General features: G+C 39.1%; 1 protein-coding gene across 9 annotated transcripts in view; it reads right to left on the bottom strand.

The window, feature by feature from the left end:
* The window catches only part of CCT6B (chaperonin containing TCP1 subunit 6B), a 36477-nt gene that overhangs the window by 6506 nt on the left and 7479 nt on the right, over positions 1–22492 (bottom strand). For 6 of the 9 annotated variants that reach the window (XR_006341178.1, XM_043903046.1, XM_043903050.1 and 3 more), the window contains 6 exons: positions 18163–18266; positions 13903–14013; positions 13583–13742; positions 6785–6867; positions 6159–6255; positions 5582–5729 (listed from right to left, as the gene is read on the bottom strand). Coding sequence is in view for 8 of the 9 variants with exons in the window: in XM_043903046.1 (XP_043758981.1) it covers positions 5582–5729; positions 6159–6255; positions 6785–6867; positions 13583–13742; positions 13903–14013; positions 18163–18266 (703 nt within the window). In the remaining variant the exon portion in view is untranslated. The remainder of the gene's footprint in view (positions 1–5581; positions 5730–6158; positions 6256–6784; positions 6868–13582; positions 13743–13902; positions 14014–18162; positions 18267–22492) is intronic. The other 3 variants (XM_043903053.1, XM_043903054.1, XM_043903048.1) reach the window with 2 other exon arrangements.

The following is a 22492-nucleotide window of genomic DNA, read 5'->3' as shown; positions in this document are numbered from 1 at the left end:
CGCTTGCTCCTTGGAAGAAAATTTATGACCAACCTAGACAGCATATTAAAAATCAGAGACATTACTTTGCGAACAAACCTCTATCTAGTCAAAGCTATGGTTTTTCCAGTAGTCAAGTATGGATGTGAGAATTGGACTATAAAGAAAACTGAGTACCAAAGACTTGATGCTTTTGAACTGCGGTGTTGGAGAAGACTCTTGCGAGTCCCTTGGACTGCAAGGAGATTCAACCAGTCAATCCTAAAGGAAGTCAGTCCTGAATATTCATTGGAAGGACTGATGTTGAAGCTGAAGCTCCACTACTTCGGCCACCAGATTCGAAGAAATGACTCATTTGAAAAGACCCTGATGCTGGGAAAGATTGAAGGCAGGAGGAGAAGGGGACAACAGAGGATGAGATGGTTAGATGGCATCACCAACTCAATGGATATGAGTCTGAGTAAACTCCGTGAGCCGGTGATGGACAGTGAGGCCTGGGGTGCTGCAGTCCAGGGGGTCGCAAAGAGTCGGACATGACTGAGTGACTGGACCGAACTGAACAGGTAACAGCTGGCTACAAACAGCTTATTTCATTGTTTATAAGAGCAGACATACCTTCATCCTTCTCCTTTATGACTACACTTAAAATGTAGTTACTTAAAATTTATGGTTGCAGAGCACTAATAACAGCATTTGATTTGAAAAAAATTCTAGGCCAACATAAACTGGCCATAGTTTTTGCTATGAAATTCTCAGAACTCAAGGAAGTATTTGCTTCCTTGTATAAGCAGACTCAAACTGTTTGAGAAAAAAATTACGTGTTATTATTCTAAGGTAAAAGCTCTGGTTAAACACATCAATTTTCACTTGAGGATATTAACTCTTACACCTGCTGGTATGGTTTTATAAAGTTTATTTACTCTTCTTTGAATTAATAAACTTGCTTTGGAATCATCCATGTTTAAAATAAACAACACAAAGATAATCTCTCCTTTTATCCTACATCATTCTTTAATTACAACCCCCTTTCTCTGCTTCATTGTACAACATAACTGCTCAAGAGAATTGTCTACCCACAAGGTAATTAGACTCACCTCCCATTCACACTTTCTAAAAGCTCCTTGTTAAATACTGAATAAACACAAAAGAGTATTTACATGTATAATATGTAAAGAATAAATGTACAAATAAATGTATCCATGTACCCACCACCCAGTTTAAGAAATAGAACATTACCAGTAGCTTTGAAAACTTCCCAGATCCCATTCTCCTGTAAAAACACAACGTACCAATATGTGTGGGATGCTACTAAAGCAGTAACTGAAGAGAAATTTACATCACTAAACACCCATATTAGAAAAGCACAAAGGTCTCAAACCAATGAAGAACAAATGAAAACTAATGTAAGCAGAAAAGGAAAACAGTAAAGATCAAAGTGGAAATCAATGAAATAAAAATGATGAAAAGAAATGAGAACAGTGTAGAAATCTGTCACTATAGATTCTACAGTTATTAAGGGGACAACAAAGTAATATTACAAACAACTTTATGTCAATAAATTTGAAAACAAAGATCAGGGGGTTACCAAACTTTCTGCAAAAGGCCAGGTAATGAATATTTTAGGCTCTGTAGGCCATGCCATCTCTTCTGCAACTATCTGATTCTGCTAGCATAGCACAAAGTCACAGACAATACATAAACAAATGGGGGCATCTATGTTCCAATATAACTTTATCTACCAAAAATAGGCAGCAAATCAGACTTAGCTCATGGCAGTATGATCTTAACTTAGATGAAGTGGACAAATTTCTTGAAAGACACAAAGTACTAAAGCTCACTCAAGAAAAACAGACAACCTGAATAGTCCTGTATCTATAAAAGAGATTGAATTTGTGCTTAAAATCTTCCCATGAAGAAAACTCCAGGGCTTCCCTGGTAGGCTCAGGGAAGAGTCTGCCTGCCAATGCAGATGAGGGGATAGGGAATTCCCTGGCAGTCCAGTGGTTAGGACTTCGGTCACAGGTTCAGTCCCTGTTGGGGAACTAAGATCCCTCAAGTCACAAGCTGTGGCCAAGAAAAAAACAAAGAATGGATAAATATAATGTGGTATATATCTTTAATGGAATATTATTCAGCCTTAAAAGGAAGGAAATTTTGAATATAACAGGAAACTTATATTATATATTATATATAATTATATATAATATATTAAATTATATTATAATTATAATAGGAAATTTAATATAACATGGATGAACCCTGAAGACATTATACTCAGCAAAATAGCCATTGACAAAAGGACAAATACTGTATGATTCCATTCATATGAAGTACAAGAACAGTCACATTCATAAAGACAGAATGTAGAATGGTGGTCTCCAGGGGCTTGAGAGAGCAGAGACTGGAAAGTTACTGCTTCACGGGTACAGAGTTTCAGTTTTGCAAGATGAAAGATGTTCTGTGATAGATGGTGGTAGAGACTGCACAAACCTAAGACCAGCAGTTCTAAAAGAAAAATTTTGCGACCTTGGGTAGGTAAAGATTTTTTAGATATCACCCAAAATCATAATCCATGAAAGAAAAATTGATAAATTATACTTCATCAAAATTAAGAATTCTTCTTTGAAATACACTGTTAAGAGAATAACAGAACAAACTACAGAGTAGCAGAAAATATTGACAGATCATACATCTGAAAAGGCATTTGTATCCAGAATACACAAAGAACTCTCAAGCTCAACAATAAGAAAACAAACAACCCAATTTTTAAAAGGGCAAAAGATCTGAACAGAAACTTCGCCAAAGATATGATAGCAAGTAAGCACATGAAAAGATGCTTAACATCAATGATCATTAAGAAAATGCAAATTAAAATTACAGCTTGGTTTTTTAAATTTTAGAATGGCTAAAGTTAACATGACTGACTATACCCAGTCCTATTGGTAAGGATACAGAACAACCAATGGGAATGTAAAACAGTCTGTGACAAAACAGTTGAGCAATTTCTAAAAAGTCAAACATAGCATTGCTTTCCTAGCCATTTACCCAAGGCAAAAGAAAGCATACGTCCATACAAAGACTTGTATACGAATGTTCATAACAACTTTATTTGCTAGAGCCAAGAACTGTAAACAACCAAATGTTCATCAATAGGTGAATCTGATGAAATAAACTGTAGTATATTCACATAATGGAATACTATCTAGCAATAAAATGAATGAACTCTGATCAATATAATAACATTAATTAATTTACAACAATTACGTTGAGTAAAAGAAGCCAAGCAAAAAAAAAGAATACACAGTGTATTATTCCATTTATACACGATTCTAAAAAATGCAAACGAATCTATAGCAACAGAAAGCTGACTTCCTGTTGTACCCAGGAGGTTGCCTACGGGCACGGTGACACGGAGAAGGGGAAGGAAGGATTCCCAAGGGGCAATGAGGTAACTTTTCAGGGTGATAAATATATTCATTATCTTGACTGAGGGGACTGTTTCATGGCTGTATACTTTAAACATGTGTAGTTTATAATATGTCAATTACCTAGATAAATTATTTCTTAAAAAACTAATAGGTTGAAGTGATTTTTTAAAATAGTCCATTTTTCTTTGTATTCTAAATCCTAAGAACCAGGTTGAACTACCAAAGCCTTCATGCTGAATCATATGTTTATCTTCTTTAAAAAATACTACTAGCTTTCATCAAAAGTGACTATAAGAAGTAGGCTCTCATACCATCTCCCATATTTTTTTAATTTAGGAACTGCTGTGATTTCTCCTTTTCAATAATGAAACCTATATAGTTGATTGTATCTCTATGTTCTGGCAGATTAAATACTACAGTGACTATTATGTTTGCTATATCCATATTCTATTTTCCTAGGTTCTAATCTTCCATCTCAGCTTCTGTTTTACCATTATTTCACATTTATGTTTTTGCTTATCAGACAAATCTGATGTATTGTTTATAGAGTTACTCTATTTTTTGAGATACAATTCACACACCATAAAATTCAGCCTTTTACACTGGTGCAGTGGTTAAGACTCTACACTTCCACCACAGGTGGCATGGGCTCCATCCCTGGTTAGGGAATCCCAAATTCTATGCTATGCGGCCACAAAAAAAAGTGTGCTTCCCAGTAGTTTTCAGTATATTCACACGGCTGTGCAACCATCACCATTCTAATCCCAAAATATTTTCCTAAAAATACCCTGTACCCACTAGCAATCATTCCCAATTTCCCCCTCCCCCAGCCCCTGACAATCACAACAACTAATCAACTTTTTATGGCTTTGCCTTTTCTGGAATCATATAACACATAGACTTTTGTGCCTAGATTCTTTTATATTATAGAATGTTTTCAAGGTCATCAATATTGTAGCATATATCAGTATTTATCCCTTTATAACACTCCATTGTATAGACATACCACATTTTATTTATCTATTCATCAGCTAATGGGTATTTGGATTGTCTCCACTGGCTGGCTACTATGAACATTCATGTGTATTTTTGGTGTGGACATACATTTTTACCTCACTTGTATACACACGTAAGAGCTGATGTGCTGGTCATAGCTGGTCATAGCTGGTCATAGATTAAACTCTACATTTAATCTTTGAGGAACTGCCTATTTTCCAACAGTTCCCACCAGCAACATATGAGGGTTCCAATTTCTCCACATTTTCATCAATGTTCATTATTGTCCAGGTTTTTGATTACTGCCATCCTAATCACCGTGAAACAGTATCTCTTGGTGGTCCTGATTTTCATTTCCCTAATGAAGAATGATGTTGAGCATTTTTTCATGATGTGTTTACTATTCTCACTTACACAGTGTGTTACTGAATTATCTAACCCTAACTCCTTTTAGAAGGAAGCTGGTAATAAATTATCAATAAATATTCTTTCCTAATCTTTCTTAAAATTATACTGCACTGAGGAAATGGAATGGGTCCTAAGCATTTTCATGGTTTTAAAAATAAATTTCTAAAAATAAAAAATGATACTACAATATTAAATCAGTTTTTTCATTTAATAAATAGAAGTTAATTAAAAAGGCAGCATACTATTAAGAATATTTTAGTACGTCCCCGATGGTCCAGTGGATAAGAATCTGCCTGTCAATCCAGGGGACATGGGTTCCAAGCCTGACCCGGAAAGATTCCACATGCTACGAAGCAACTAAGGCCATACGCCACTACTGAGTCCACGCTCTACAGCCTGTGAGCCGTAACTGCTGAGCCACAACTACAAGCCTGCAAGCTCTAGGGCCACAAGTACTGAACCTGTGCGCCTACAGCCTGTGTTCCACAACAGGAGAGGCCAACACAATGAGAAGCCCCGTGCAATGCAGTGAAGAGTAGCCCCTGCTCGCTGCAACTAGACAAAGACCCAGCACAGTCAAAAAAATTTTTTTAATTAAATAAACTATAGGAAAGACTATCCCGAAGGAGAAAACTTCACTGTAAACAGTCCTAAGTGAAATAAGAGAATAGTAATCATTCATATCTTTTAAAATACTATGCATCCTGTAATAGAAAAATTACTACTTTAAAAATATGTGAGGTTCATATATATCACAAAAAAGAGCTTACCATCTTCAATGGCATTTTTGATGGCACGAAGTCCATCCCTTACAGCATCCTTGATTTGTGTGAGAGTATGCTTATTTGGTCCCTTAACCAACAAGGTGACAGAGCGAGGGTTAATGCAGTCCTCAATAAAAGTGTATTTTTCCTCACCCTAAAGGGTAATACAAGGAGATATAACTTTAATACGTAAAGCCATTATGAAATCAAGGCCGAGCTGATACTATCAGAATCCAAACTTTATATGAATTTTTCTTATCAAGTATAACTAAATGTGGGCTTCCCTGATGGCTCAGCAGGTAAAGAATCTGCCTGCGATGCAAGAACCACAGGAAACATGGGTCCAATCCCTGGGTTGGGAAGATCCCCTGGAGGAAGGCACGGCAACCCACTCCAGGATTCCTGGAAAATCCCATGGACATTGGAGGCTGGTGGGCTGAGGTCCACAGGGTCACAAAGTGTCGGACACAACTCAAGCAACTGAGCACATCACACGGCATTAACCAAATACGTGTTAAAGCAGTTAAGTTATATTTGAAAGTCTGCTGTTCACATTATAACCACTGCCCACAGAAATACTCACTAATGTGTACTCATATACAAGACCAGCATGTCCCAAGCAATCTACACTGAGGTCTTCAACAGAATTCACAGCCACTCCACCACAAGCAAGAGAGAGTCTGAAATTACATATATGACACCATAGTTTTGGTTATGAAAAATATACAGACTAATTTGTTAAAGGTGAAAAATATAATCTAACACAGAAGCCTGCATTGTCATTATATTGTATTATTTTCAAATCTGTTTTAAGAAGATGAAAACCTTATGAGGTTCTGATGAGAAAAAGTTGAGATGTATTAACAATCTTGATTTTTAACACTTCCATTATTTTTTGCTAACACTTCCATTATTTACTGAAACTAACAAAATTTGAAATGTGTATGCTACTACTTGATGGTTGGATGGCATCACCAACTCAATGGACATGAGTTTGGGTAAACTCCAAGAGTTGGTGATGGACAGGGATGCCTGGCGTGCTGCAGTCCATGCGGTCACAAAGAGTCAGACATGACTGAGCGACTGAACTGAACTGAATGCTACTTTTTGTTCAACAACACTGACATAAAAGCTAAAAGGAATACACACAGGATAATTTCAATTTAATCTATAAAAAAACTTAAGATACATAATTATCAGCAAGCTTACCTTTCCATGTTTCTTCTTTTTGCTCTACGAAGAGCTAAAATGCCATGTTTTGCAAGAGCATCTAAGGAAAATGGATCAATTCCCTATAATCAAATTAGCATAAAAGTTATTAGCATTTTTTTTTATTTTTTTTTATAAGCATGTTTTAAGCCAATAGATCTCAAACTTTTTGGTCTCAACACTGCTTCACAATCTTAAAAATTACTAAGAACCCAAAGAGCTTTCGTTTATGTGATCTGTATCTATAATACTTATCATAAGTTAAAATTATAATATGGGGAAAAAAAGGAAAAAAAAGATGGCAGAGTAGAAGGACGTGCACTCGTCTTCTCCTGCGAGAACGCCAAAACTACAACTCGCTGCTGAACAACCATCAACAGGAGAATGTGGGATCCCACCAAAAGAAGAGATCCCACGTCCAAGGGCAAAGGAGAAGCCCCAGCAAGATTGTGGGAGGGGCGAAATCACATTTAGAATCAAACCCCATACCCACCAGAGATGCTCTGAGGGCTCAAACAAAACCTCTGTGTGCACCAGGAGACCCCACAGAGACTGAGCCTGCCTTTGAGTGTTTGAATGTCTCCTGCGGGGGTACAGGTCAGCAGTGGCCTGACGCAGGGGCAGGGGCTCTGGGGGCAGCAGACCTGGGTATGGCATCAGCCCTCTTGGAAGAGATCACCATTAACCCCACCATAGAGCAGCCAGAACTTACACAGGACTGGGGATAGAGACTCCAGGAGGGCACAAACAAAACCTTGTGTGCACCAGGACCCAGGACAAAGGAGCAGTGACCCCACAAGAGACTAACTCAGACTTGCCCCTGAGTGTCCAGGAGGCTCCAGCAGAGGGATGGGTTGGTGGTGGTCTACTGCAGGGTCGGGGGCGGGGAGTGCAGCAGAGCCTCCACCAGATCTTTTGAAGGAGATTTACCTTCATTACCATTATCTTTATTACCTCTACCATAATTTGGCCTCAAGGAGGGAACACAGCCCTGCCCAAAAACAGAAATTGGATGAAAGATTTACTGAGCATGGCCCCACCCACCAGAACAAGATCCAGTTTCCCCTCCAGTCAGTCTCTCTCATCAGAAGCTTCCATCCTTCTCCATCAGAGGGCAAACAGAATGAAAACCACAATCACAGAAAACTAATCAAACTGATCACATGGACCACAGCCTTGTCTAACTCAATGATATGAGCCATGCTGTGTAGGGCCACCCAAGATGGATGGGTCATGGTGGAGAGTTCCAACAAAACGTGGTCCACTGGAGAAGGGAATGGCAAACCACTTCAGTATTCTTGCCTTGAGAACACCATGAACAGTATGAAAAGGCAAAAAGATAAGACACTAAAAGATGAACTCTCCAGGTCAGTAGGTGTCCAACATGCTACTGGAGATCAGTGGAGAAATAACTCCAGAAAGAATGAAATGACGGAGCCAAAGCAAAAACAACACCCAGCTGTGGATGTGAATGGTGATGGAAGTAAAGTCCGATGCTATAAAGAGCAAAGTTGCATAGGAACCTGGAATGTTAGGTCCATGAATCAAGGTAAATTAGAAGTAGTCAAACAGGAGATGGCAAGAGGGAACATTGACATTTTAGGAATCAATAAACTAAAATGGACTGAAATGAGTGAATGTAACTCAGATGACCATGATATCTACTACCGTGGGCAAGAATTCCTTAGAAAAAATGGAGTAGCCCTCATAGTCAACAGAAGAGTCCAAAATGCAGTACTTGGATGCAATCTCAAAAACAAGAGGATAATCTCTCTTCATTTCCAAGGCAAACCACTGAATAGCATGGTAATCCAAGTCTATGCCCTGACCAGTAATGCTGAAGAATATGAACTTGAATGGTTCTGTGAAGACCTACAAGACCTTCTAGAACTAACACCCAAAAAAGATGTCCTTTTCATTATAGGTGACTGGAATGCAAAAGTAGGAAGTCAAGAACTACCTGGAGTAACAGACAGATTTGCCCTTGGAGTACAAACTGAAGCAGGGCAAAGGCTGACAGGGTTTTGCCAAGAGAATGCACAGGTCATAGCAAACACCCTCTTCCAACAACACAAGAATCTACACATGGACATCACCAGAGGGTCAATACTGACAACAGACTGATTATATTCTTTGCAGCCAAAGATGGAGAAGCTTTGTACAGTCAGCAAAACAAGACGGGGAGCTGACTGTGGCTCATATCATGAATCCTTATCACCACATTCAGACGTAAATTGAAGAAAGTAGGGAAAACCACTAGGACCATTCAGGTATGGCATAAATCAAATCCCTTACAATTATACAGTGGAAGCGAGAGACAGATTCAAGGAATTAGATCTGATAGACAAAAGTGCCTGAAGAACTATGGACAGAGGTTCGTGATATTGTACAGGAGGCAGTGATCAAGACCATCCCCAAGAAAAACAAATGCAATAAGGCAAAATGGTTGTCTGAGGAGGTCTTACAAATAGCTGTGAAATGAAGAGAAGAGAAAAGCAAAAGAGAAAAGGAAAGATATACCCATTTGAATGCAGAGTTCCAAGGAATAGCAAGGAGAGATAAGAAAGTGTTCCTCAGTGGTCAATGCAAAGAAATAGAGGAAAACAATAGAATGGGAAAGACTAGAGATCTCTTAGAGAAAATTAGAGATACCAAGGGAACATGTCATGCAAGATGGGCTCAATAAAGGACACAAATGGTATGGACCTAACAGAAGCAGAAGATATTAAGAAGAGGTGGCAAGAATACACAGAAGAACTATACAAAGAAGATCTTCATGACCCAGATAACCACGATGGTGTGATCACTCACCTAGAGCCAGACATCCTGGAATGCAAAGTCAAGTGGGCCCTAGGAAGCATCACTACCAACAAAGCTAGTGGAGGGGATGGAATTCCAGTTGAGCTACTTCACATCCTGAAAGATGATGCTGTGAAGGTGCTGCACTCAACATGCCAGCAAATCTGGAAAGCTCAGCAGTGGCCACAGGCCTGGAAAAGGTCAGTTTTCATTCCAATCCCAAAGAAAGGCAATGCCAAAGAATGTTCAAACTACCACACAGTTGCACTCATCTCACATGCTAGCAAAGTAATGGTCAAAATTCTCCAAGCCAGGCTTCAACAGTACATGAACCATGAACTTCCAGATGTTCAAGCTGGATTTAGAAAAGGCAGAGGAACCAGAGATCAAATTGCCAACACCCCCTGGACCATGGGAAAAGCAAGAGAGCTCCAGAAAAACATCTACTTCTGCTTTATTGACTACACCAAAGCCTTTGTGTGGATCACAACAAACTGGAAAATTCTTCAAGAGATGAGAATACCAGACTACCTGATCTGCCTCCTGAGAAATCTGTATGCAGATCAAGAAGCAACAGTTAGAACTGGACATGGAACAACAGACTGGTTCCAAATCGGGAAAGTAGTACATCAAAGCTATATATTGTCACCCTGCTTATTTACCTTATATGCAGAGTACATCATGCAAAATGCCAGGCTGAATGAAGCACAAGCTGGAATCAAGACTGCCGGGAGAAATATCAATAACCTCAGATATGCAGATGACACCACCCTTATGGCAGAAAAGTGAAGAAGAACTAAAGAGCCTCTTGATGAAAGTGAAAGAGGAGAGTGAAAAAGCTGGCTTAAAACTCAACATTCAGAAAACTAAGATCATGACATCCGGTCCCATCACTTCATGGTAAATAGATGGGGAAACAATGGAAACAGTGAGACTTTATTTTTTTGGACTCCAAAATCACTGTGGAGGGTGACTGCAGCCATGAAATAAAAAGACACTGCTCCTCGGAAGAAAAGCTATGACCAACCTAGACAGCATATTAAAAAGCGGAGATGTTACTTTGCCAACAAAGGTCCGTCTAGTCAAAGCTATGGTTTTTCCAGTAGTCACGTATGGATGTGAGAGTTGGACCATAAAGAAAGCTGAGCACCGAAAAACTGATGCTTTTGAACTGTGGTGTTTGAGAAGTCTCTTGAGAGTCCCAGGGACTGCAAGGAGATCCAACCAGTCAATCCTAAAGGAGATCAGTCCTGAGTGTTCATTGGAAGGACTGATGTTAAAGCTGAAACTCCAATATTTTGGCCACCTGATGAGAAGAACTGACTCATTTAAAAAGACCCTGATGCTGGGAAAGATTGAAGGTGGGAGAAGAAGGGGACGACAGAGGATGAGATCGTTGGATGGCATCACTCACTCGCTGGACATGAGTTTGAGTAAGCTTCAGGAGTTGGTGATGGACTGAGAAGCCTATCATGCTGCGGTCCATGGGGTCACAAAGAGTCGGATACGACTAAGCGACTTAACTAACTAAAGTTTAAATTGACATTTTTGAAATATTTATTAATCCCTTGAAAATAAAATCTTTCAGTTCAGGTCAGTCACTAGAAGCCTCTCAAGAGTTCAAAGGCATCAATTTTTCAGAGCTCAGCCTTCTTCATGGTCCAACTCTCACATCCATATATGACTATTGGAAAAACCACAGTTTTGACTACATGGACCTTTTTTAGCAAAATGATGTCTCTACTTTTCAATATGCTTTCTAGGTTTTCAGAGCTTTCCTTTCAAGGAGCAAGCATCTTTTAATTTCATGGCCGCAGTCACCGTCCACAGTGATTTTGGAGTCCAAGAAAATAAAGTCTCTCACTGTTTCCATTGTTTCCCCATCTATTTGCCATGAAGTGATGGGACCAGATGCCATGATCTTAGTTTTTTGAATGTTAAGTTTTAAGCCAGCTCTTTCACTCTCCTCTTGCACCCTTGTCAAGAGGGTCTTTAGGTCCTCTTCACTTTCTGCAATTAAAGAGATATCATCTGCATATCTGAGGTTGTTGATATTTCTCCTGGCAATCTTGAGTCCAGCTGGTGATTCATCCAGCCTGGCATTCTGCATGATGTACTCTGCTTACAAGTTAAATAAACAGGGTGATATTAGACAGCCATGTCATACTCCTTTTCCAAATTTGAACCAGTCTGTTGTTCCATGTAAGGTTCTAACTGTCGCTTCTTGAATCACATACAGGTTTCTAGGAGACAGGTAAGGTGGTCTGGTGTTCCAATCTCTTTAAGAATTTTCATGGTTGTACAACATCAAAAATATCGCATTTGCTAATGTCATCACTAATATTACCAGAAGAGTCTTTCAAGTATTGGAAAGCTGTCAAGCTCAAAGTGACAGATACAAGTTTTCCAAAATTCTAACTTTTGTTTGAAAGCTCAAATTTATTATTGCCAATACATACTGTCTATTGTTTCCTTGAAGTGGCAAGACTGTTTCAGTCATTTTTTGAGAAAAACCTACCAAATACCCATATCTAAATAACCATCTTGTCAGTCAGTCTTTCAAGTAAAAATAGCATTCCATGAAAAAAGTGGCTATGTTAGCTTGCAACTCAATTACACAAGAGCTTCAAGACCCTTATTTTGATACGTAGCAGAAGTATTTTATCCATCCTTCAAATTTTGTGACACAGAATTATAAAAGGATACATCCACTTCTGGGTATATTTCCAGAAAACATTAATTCAAAAAAATACAGGTACCCCAATGTTCACAGCAGCACTATTTACAATAGCCAAGACATGGTGGCAGCCCAGATTCCATCAACAGAGGAGTGGATAAAATTGTGGTATATGTATGCGATGAAATATTACTGAGCCATAAAAAAGAATGAAATACTGCCATCTGTAGCAACATGGATGGACAAAAGAATATTACATTCAGTGAAATACGTTAGAGAAAGACAAACACTATATGATATCACTTATATGTGGAACCTAATAAGTAATACAAATGAATGTATGTGCAAAACAGAAACAGATTCACAGATATAGAAAACAAACCTTAGTTACCAAAGGGAAAAGGGAAAGCAGGGAGAAACAAATTAGGGTGTGGGATGGACACATACAAGCTACCACACATAAGACAAATAAGGGCTTCCCCAGTGGTCCAGCAGTAAAGAATCTGCCTGCCAATGCAGGAGACATGAGTTCCATCTCTGATCCAGGAAGATCCCATATGCCATGGCTAACTCCCAAATGCCACAGAGCACCTAAGCCTGCGTGCCACCACTACTGAGCCTGTGCCCTAGAGCCCGTGTTCCACAGCACGGAAGCCACCAGAGTGAGAAGCCTGTGCACTGCAACTGAAAAAAAGCCCAACGAAGACCCACACAGCCAAAAATAAAAATAACTCTTTTAAGTTTTTAAAAAATACATAAGAGATATAAAAGATAGCTTATCAGTTATATATATCAACAAGGATATACTATATAGCACAGGGATATACCTATTATCTTACAATAAACTATGATGGAGTATAATCTGCAAAACTCAGGTGGGTTCTTTACCATCTGAGCTATCAGGGAAGCCTATTATGCTGTACACCTCAAATTAACACAATATTGTAAACCAACTATACTTCAATTAAAAAATAAAAAGATGCAATTTCAAGGATCAAAATTTGACAAAATTATTAAGTTTCCCCCTTTCATCAAAACACTCCTAAATGAAACTGCCCTTCTTATACGTGCGGGGATGTGGCGATGCCGACTAGTACAGTGTGGTGCTACTGCCATGATTTGTTCTAAGGTGCCAGCGGTTTTACCTATCGCTGCTTTGCGTCATCATCGCAGACATCAACACAGTGTAAAAGGCATTATTATTACTATTATGAAAATAGTTTTGACCTCACAGATATGCCCTAACCTGGGGCCCACAAACCACACTTGGCAAAACACTGAAGAACATTTACAACAGTTAAAAATCTAAGCTTTTTTCTCACCTTTTGATTAATGACAACAAATCCTTTATTGGATTGAGCACAGACTTTGTCTTTCAAGTCTATTATTTTTTGTACTCTGTCTTCAATAAATTTTCTTTCAGCTTTTACCAATTTCTCTTTCTCTTCTGCAGTCTTATAAAAGAAACCAGAGCTCACCTCACTAGAAGATTAATAAAGACAAGCTAGTAAAGGTAAGGCAGGGAAAAACAGGAAGGTAGAAAGGGTTTATAGTAAACATTTGGTAGGTAAAAACAGGAGTTAAAAAACAGTTTTAGAAAAAAAAAATTTCAAAGGATACAAAGAGTAACTGGGACACTTACGTTTTTTCATATTCTAGCGATACATTACAGGTAAGGATAAACGCATCATCTACTCGTTTCTTCATATCTGGATGACGGGCACCATGATCCAGAACTAACCCTTTGATCAACCTAGTAAAAATATGCACTGTTTCCTATTTTGAATATACACTCTAAATTTAGTATAAAATTAAAATTATACTCTTAAAGTGGTAACAGAACTGCCAGAGCAACTGTTACACACTATTGCCTTATACCAACTTTAAACCCAACACATAATTAATAAAATTAGAAAAGAGAACCTATTTTAACACAGTGTGACTGTGAAGTGACAATGAAAAGTCAATCCCGAATTATTCTTTAAATTATGTGGCTCAAACATGTGACACAGCTGATCAAGTAATGAAAGGGAGACACACAATGAGTTTCTAAGGCACATTTGTTCAAACTAATTATATGGAACAACTAAAAACTGTTACCCTAAATGTCCAACAATAGGACATTGTTCAGCAGACAATGACTTGACTATGGGCTAGTCATGAAAACCATGTAATAACATGGAAAAATATTTACAGGGGTAGCTATATTTATAAGCATAGAATGACAAATTACCTATAAAGTGTGATTATCACTATTCTTAATAAGCTCCTTGGCATTGAAAAGGAAAAACAGAAGAAAACTAAGAGTAGGATTATGCTTGGGTGGTAGGAACAGAGATAATTGGCAGGGGGCAGTGGGGGGCTTTTTTCCTGTTTTCTAAATGACCTTTCAAGAGAAAATATTTCTATAACTTTCCAAAATTCGTTTACACCCAACTAGGAAATACATTTCTACTTATGAATCTTTTATAACCAATATTTGTTATACATTAATGTAAAGAAGTGATTTTTTAAACAGTTGAACATAATTATAGGGAAGTTTACAAAATTTTCTTCTAACTGGATTACTCCAACTCTTAACTGAATGTGAAGACATTTTATTTAGGAAGAAAGAAACAAACTACATGTTCAATATTCTTCACTTTTAAGTCTCCTTCACTCTTCTACTGCTTCTCACCCTCAGCACATGACTTTGCTTGAGAAAATAAACACTCTGTCCCATCACGACCTCTACCAGCACTTGAACCTCAAGCTCCTATGAACAGAAACGAACTGCCCATGCTCCCTCCTCTCTAAGGTCGGCCCCCCCCACCTGCGGACTGAATTCCATTTCCCCTCTCGGCTCCTGCAACTGTCCCCTCTTCCCCCCCCATCAACTGTTCCTGCCTCCACGAGCATCCTCATCAGGGTACACACTTGCCATAGTAATTCTCATCTTTAAAACAAAAAATTATTCCCCTTCGGCCCCATGCCCATGTTCCATTCGAGCTACTGTCCCACTTCTCTGCTCCCCGTTAGAGCTAACTCCTCTGAGTTGTCGGTATTTGCATCCTCACTTCTTTCCTAACCATTCTCTCTTGAGCCCACCTTCAATCTGACTCTCACACTCACCCCTTAAACATTCTCCAAATCTAATGGCCAATTCGTTTGTAACTTGCTCAAACTGTCAACAGCAGGTTACTCTCTCCTTGAAACACTTTCTCTCTTAGCTCCTAGAATACTGCTCTTTCTTGGCTTTCCTCCTTTCTCACTGACCACCTTTTTTCAGTCTCCCTTGTTCAGTCCTCCTCATCTTCTAAGTTTCTAAACACTGCAGTTTTCAGGGCTCAATCTTTAAACTTCCTCTTTTCTCTGTCTTTATCACTTTCCAGATGATCTAATTAACTCTCAGAGCTTTACGTCATCCATACACCAATGACTCCCAAATATATATTTCCAGTCCAGACCTCTATCCTGAATTCCTGACACCTCTCTTCAAATCCCTACTCAGCAGCTCCACATGGACATCTAATAGGCACCTAAAACATAACAGTCCCCAAACTAAGCTCTTGACTTATTGCCTCACACCTGCTCCTTCCCAAGAAATGGCATCTCTGCTTTTCCAGCTGCTCATTCAAAACCCAAAAAACATCCCTGAATCCTCTGCTTCTGTCACATTCTGAGTGGAACCATCAACAAATCCTGGGGCTCCTTCTTTCTAAGTGTACCCTGATCCAAACCTTTTTTCATCTCTCACCTGTATTACAACAGATTCCTAACAGATCTCCTGCTTCTGCCTTTGCACTACGCCCCCTGCTCCACAGTGTCCTTGCCACAGAACAACCACTGAGATTCTTCTGAAATATAAACCAAGAACTTCTTGCCCTCAGCAATCATAAGGTAATTTGGACCAATTTTACTACCAAAAGCAACTAAAAATGCTGGATTAAAAACAACAACAACCCTTAAAAACACTGAAGAGCCACAAAAGAGTACAGAGCCACAAAAGTTTTCTTTTCAAAACTGAAAACAAAATAGAAACTCCAGAGAGTAACTAGAAAACTGCAGGCACTCACCCTAAAGTCATCTCACAATTCAAGCATATCTGAACTTCGATCTTATAATGAGAGGGAGAAATAATTAAAAGCTCAAGGTTTATCCAAAGTAGAAGACTCTTTTCACATTAAGTGAACTTCAAAGGCTACATACTCAAGGGTATAAACCAGGAGCCCTCATATGGACTTGTAGTTAAGAATTCACAACAACTGGATATTCAATAAAAACCTCAAGCTGTGGCTTGAGTTTAAAGCAGTCTCTGGGCTTCTTGCAGCAGTAAATTCAAATCCTCTTTGTACAAAGGCAGCTTCAGCCTAGGTCTCAAATTATTTCTACAAATACTTTTTTCAACACAATCAATGGCACACATTGAAAACAAAGCACAATGAGTGAGGACCAACAAAATACAGTAAACAACAGAAATAGAAAAGACAAAACTTTAAATATTGTAATATTAAACGCGAACTATATGTTTAAAGAAATGAAAGGTAAGTTTGAAAAGATCTGCAGGAAACAGGAAACCATACAAAATGACAAGGCAGATTAAAGGACAAACCAAACAGGCTTCTACAAATATGTAAAGACACCCACACATGTATTAAAAATAAAGTATTTACAGATAAAATACAACATCTGAATTGGCTTTAAAATAATCCATATTTGGGGCAAAAGAAAGGAAAGAGAAGTATAGAAAGAAAGAGAAGGGGGCATATAAGGTAAAAATAAGATGAATCATATATTGAAAATTGATAGATGAGTGACAGATATGTGAGAGTTCATTCACTATTCTATTCTACTTTTGTATGTGTTTAGAATATTCCATAATAGAATGTTTTTTTTTAATGGACAAAGTTCTTATTATTTATTTTTGGCCATGCCATGCAGATCTTAGTTCCCTCACCAGGGTTCCAATCCAGGTCCCCTGCAGTAGAAGTGCAGAGTTGGAACCACTGGGCTACCAGGGAATTCCCAGTAAGTTTGTCCTTGATGCTGCAAAATCACGTCAGTCATGTCCAACTCTGTGCAACCCCATAGACGGCAGCCCACCAGGCTCCCCCGTCCCTGGGATTCTCAAGGCAAGAATACTGGAGTGGGTTGCCATTGCCTTCTCCAATGCATGAAAGGGAAAAGTGAAAGTGAAGTCGCTCAGTCATGTCCAACTCTTAGCGACCCCATGGACTGTAGCCTACCAGGCTCCTCTGTCCATGGGATTCTCCAGGCAAGAGTACTGGAGTGGGTTGCCATTGCCTTCTCCGTATAATAGAATGTTTAAAATGAGTTAAGTCCAAAATCAACAAGGTGCTATTCACTCTGAGTACATACTACATACATACTCATACAATGTTAACTGTCTTACCTCTCTGACCTCATCTTCTCCTTTTTTTCTCTTCCTATGACCCAGGCATGCTAGAATACCTCAAAACACACCTGCCTGGGGACATTCTCCATTGTTATTCCCTCTGCTTAGAGCACTCTTCTTCCAGATGTTCACACGGCTATCACCCTAATTTCTTCAAAGACCGCTTTAGCTATTTACTTTCTCATCACAATGTTCTTCCTTGACTATCCTAAAATCACACACATGCTCACACACACAACTGCTCTAGCCTCTTTACTGCACTTATGAGCATAATGTGCTCACTATCTCTTCCAACTGGAAATATAAGATTCTTAAAGAAACTGTTCTGTTTACTCTTCATTCCTAGCACCTAAAACAAGTGAATGGTTGCGGCTAAGTATCCAATTAATATATGCTAAATGAATAGAAAGATGTTGAATAAAAGTAACTAATAAAATTAATGACAGAATATCTGCAGATAATCAAGTATTCTAGACTCTATGCACTGTCAAAGTTTATGTCACTTACTTTGTATCTGTTTCCGATTTATGCTTCATCTCCATGATTTCTACCATGAAGAGATCGATAGGATAATTCGGTCTCCTAATTGCCAAAACAGAATCCACCACAGCCTGAAAGAGAAATGGGTTAGAACGTTAAACTATTTGGTCTACTGAAAGAAACCAATGGCCCTAGTAATTGATCACTAGACTAAGCAGATAAAGTGTTTCAGGCTCCAAAACACAGGGCAAGACAAAAAAAATACCACTTTCTCAGGGACACTAATGATAACCAATGCCAATGGATACTTTAGAGCCTACATGAACTTCAGAGATTATCAGGTCCAAACCCTTCATTTAACAGAGACTTTAAGAATTATGGTCTTAAAACAAAGTCTAACAGGTAGTCTAACAGTAGTAGTCAGGACTAGAAATCAGGGGTGTCTTTAACTGCCAAGCCTACTATACCAACACAACTTAGACTTTTCCACCAGAGGATACCTTAATGGAAAAGAAGGAAATGTAATCTCAGGAAAGAGTTCAAATTTGCTCACTCTAACAACATGAAATTTTTAAGTCTTCTGTTTTACCATGAAACTTCTCCATGTCATGCCACAATATATACATTTGTTTTTTGTTTTTAATTTTACTGGAGTAAAGTTGATTTATAGCATTGTTTTGCACATTTGTTTTAATGTGAAAATAATGCTTTCCCTAAAAATTGTAAAGTAAAATTGACACTCCAGAAAGATATGTCTTATTTATTCTGGCAAATATCCCCAGGGATATGTAATTTGAGAAGCACAACACAACACAGCCTATAGCTTAACTCAAAAAGTAATATGAAAATAACTGACTACAGAAATTAAGTGCTGTAGTATAACCATCCTAAAATACAAACAAAAGGAAAAAAATCTGTATCTTGGAAAAGTTTACTGAGGGAATATGACTTAAGGGTTTGATGACTAACGGGGAATAATGATAAACCATTGGAAAGTGAGAGTATACAGTGTTTCTATAGCTCCAAAAGAGAATGGGGGCCCTAATTAGAGAGCTGGAAGATTCTGGGTCATGTGATATATATACTCTAAAAGCAGAAAATATAGCAGTCTTTATTTAGACTCTGCTCAGCAAGAAAATGCTTTAATTTCTTAGTTTGATTTCCTCAGTCAGTTTTCTTATTGATAAGCAACAGGGAGGGAACATAGCCCTGCCCATCAAAACAAGTCCTAGTTTCCCCCCTCAGCCTGTCTCTCCCATCAGGAAGCTTCCATAAGCCTGTTATCCTTCTCCATCAGAGGGCAGACAGAATGAAAACCACAATCACAGAAAACTAATCAAACTGATCACATGGACCACAGCCTTATCTAACTCAATGAAACTATGAACCATGTCATGTAGGGCCACCCAAGACGGATGGGTCATGGTGGAGAGTTCCAATAAAACGTGGTCCACTGGAGAAGGGAATGGCAAACCACTTCAGTATTCTTGCCTTGAGAACACCATGAACAGTATGAAAAGGCAAAAAGGTATGACACTGAAAGATGAACTCCCCAGGTAAGCAGGTGCCCAATATGCTACTGGAGATCAGTGGAGAAATAACTCCAGAAAGAATGAAGAGGCAGAGCCAAAGCAAAAACAATACCCAACTGTGGATGTGATTGGTGATGGAAGTAAACTCTGATGCTGTAAAGAACAATATTGCATACGAACCTGGAATGTTAGGTCCATGAATCAAGGCAAATGGGAAGTGGTCAAACAGAAGATGGAAAGAGGGAATATCGACATTTTAGGAATCAGCGAACTAAAATGGACTGGAATGTGAATTTAACTTAGATGACCATTATATCTACTACTGTGGGCAAGAATCCCTTAGAAAAAATGGAGTAGCCCTCATAGTCAACAGAAGAGTCCAAAATGCAGTACTTGGATGCAATCTCAAAAACAAGAGGATGATCTCTCTTCGTTTCCAAGGCAAACCACTGAATAGCACGGTAATCCAAGTCTATGCCCTGACCAGTAATGCTGAAGAATATGAACCTGAATGGTTCTGTGAAGACCTACAAGACCTTCTAGAACTAACACCCAAAAAAGATGTCCTTTTCATTATAGGTGACTGGAATGCAAAAGTAGGAAGTCAAGAACTACCTGGAGTCACAGACAAATTTGCCCTTGGAGTACAAACTGAAGCAGGGCAAAGGCTGACAGGGTTTTGCCAAGAGAACGCACAGGTCATAGCAAACACCCTCTTCCAACAACATAAGACTCTACACATGGACATCACCAGAGGGGCCAATACTGACATCATACTGATTATATTCTTTGCAGCCAAAGATGGAGAAGCTTTGTACAGTCAGCAAAACAAGACGGGGAGCTGACTGTGGCTCATATCATGAATTCCTTATCGCCACATTCAGACGTAAATTGAAGAAAGTAGGGAAAACCACTAGGACCATTCAGGTATGGCATAAATCAAATCCCTTACAATTATACAGTAGAAGCGAGAGACAGATTCAAGGAATTAGATCTGATAGACAAGAGTGCCTGAAGAACTATGGACAGAGGTTCGTGATATTGTACAGGAGGCAGTGATCAAGACCATCCCCAAGAAAAACAAATGCAATAAGGCAAAATGGTTGTCTGAGGAGGTCTTACAAATAGCTGTGAAATGAAGAGAAGAGAAAAGCAAAAGAGAAAAGGAAAGATATACCCATTTGAATGCAGAGTTCCAAGGAATAGCAAGGAGAGATAAGAAAGTGTTCCTCAGTGATCAATGCAAAGAAATAGAGGAAAACAACAGAATGGGAAAGACTAGAGATCTCTTAGAGAAAATTAGAGATACCAAGGGAACATGTCATGCAAGATGGGCTCAATAAAGGACACAAATGGTATGGACCTAACAGAAGCAGAAGATATTAAGAAGAGGTGGCAAGAATACACAGAAGAACTATACAAAGAAGATCTTCATGACCCAGATAACCACGATGGTGTGATCACTCACCTAGAGCCAGACATCCTGGAATGCAAAGTCAAGTGGGCCCTAGGAAGCATCACTACCAACAAAGCTAGTGGAGGGGATGGAATTCCAGTTGAGCTACTTCACATCCTGAAAGATGATGCTGTGAAGGTGCTGCACTCAACATGCCAGCAAATCTGGAAAGCTCAGCAGTGGCCACAGGCCTGGAAAAGGTCAGTTTTCATTCCAATCCCAAAGAAAGGCAATGCCAAAGAATGTTCAAACTACCACACAGTTGCACTCATCTCACATACTAGCAAAGTAATGGTCAAAATTCTCCAGCCACGCTTCAACAATCCGTGAACCATGAACTTCCAGATGTTCAAGCTGGATTTAGAAAGGGCACAGGAACCAGAGATCAAATTGCCAACATCCCCTGGACCATGGAAAAAGCAAGAGAGCTCCAGAAAAACATCTACTTCTGCTTTATTGACTACACCAAAGCCTTTGTGTGGATCACAACAAACTGGAAAATTCTTCAAGAGATGGGAATACCAGACCACCTGACCTGCTGCCTGAGAAATCTGTTATGCAGGTCAAGAAGCAACAGTTAGAACTGGACATGGAACAACAGACTGGTTCCAAATCGGGAAAGGAGTACACAGGACTATATATTCTTATGCCACTTATTTAACTTACATGCAGAGTACATCATGCGATATGCCAGGCTGGATGAAACACAAGCTGGGTTCAAGACTGCCGGGAGGAATATCAATAACCTCAGTTATGCAGATGACACCACCCTTATGGCAGAAAAGTGAAGAACTAAAGAGCCTCTTGATGAAAGTGAAAGAGGAGAGTGAAAAAGTTGGCTTAAAACTCAACATTCAGAAAACTAAGATCATGGCATCTGGTCCCATCACTTCATGGCAAACAGATGGGGAAACAGTGACAGACTTTATTTTAGGAGGCTCCAAAATCACTGTGGAGGGTGACTGCAGCCATGAAATTAAGATGCTGCTCCTTGGAAGAAAAGCTATGACCAACCTAGACAGCATATTAAAAAGCAGAGACATTACTTTGCCAACAAAGGTCCGTCTAGTCAAAGCTATGGTTTTTCCAGTAGTCATGTATGGATGTGAGAGTTGGACTATAAAGGAAAGCTGAGTGCCAAAGAATTGATGCTTTTGAACTGTGGTGTTGGAGAAGACTCTTGAGAGTCCCTGGGACTGCAAGGAGATCCAACTAGTCCATTCTAAAGGAAATCAGTCCTGAATATGCATTGGAAGGACTGATTCTGAAGCTGAAACTCCAATACTTTGGCTACCTGATGCGAAGAACTGACTCATGGGAAAAGATCCTGATGCTGGGAAAGACTGGAGGTGGGAGGAGAAGGGGACGA

Source organism: Cervus elaphus, chromosome 5, assembly GCF_910594005.1.
Source record: "Cervus elaphus chromosome 5, mCerEla1.1, whole genome shotgun sequence".
Taxonomy (NCBI): domain Eukaryota; kingdom Metazoa; phylum Chordata; class Mammalia; order Artiodactyla; family Cervidae; genus Cervus; species Cervus elaphus.
The sequence above is the reverse complement of the archived record's forward strand: the minus strand, read 5'-3'. Positions and strand labels throughout refer to the sequence as shown.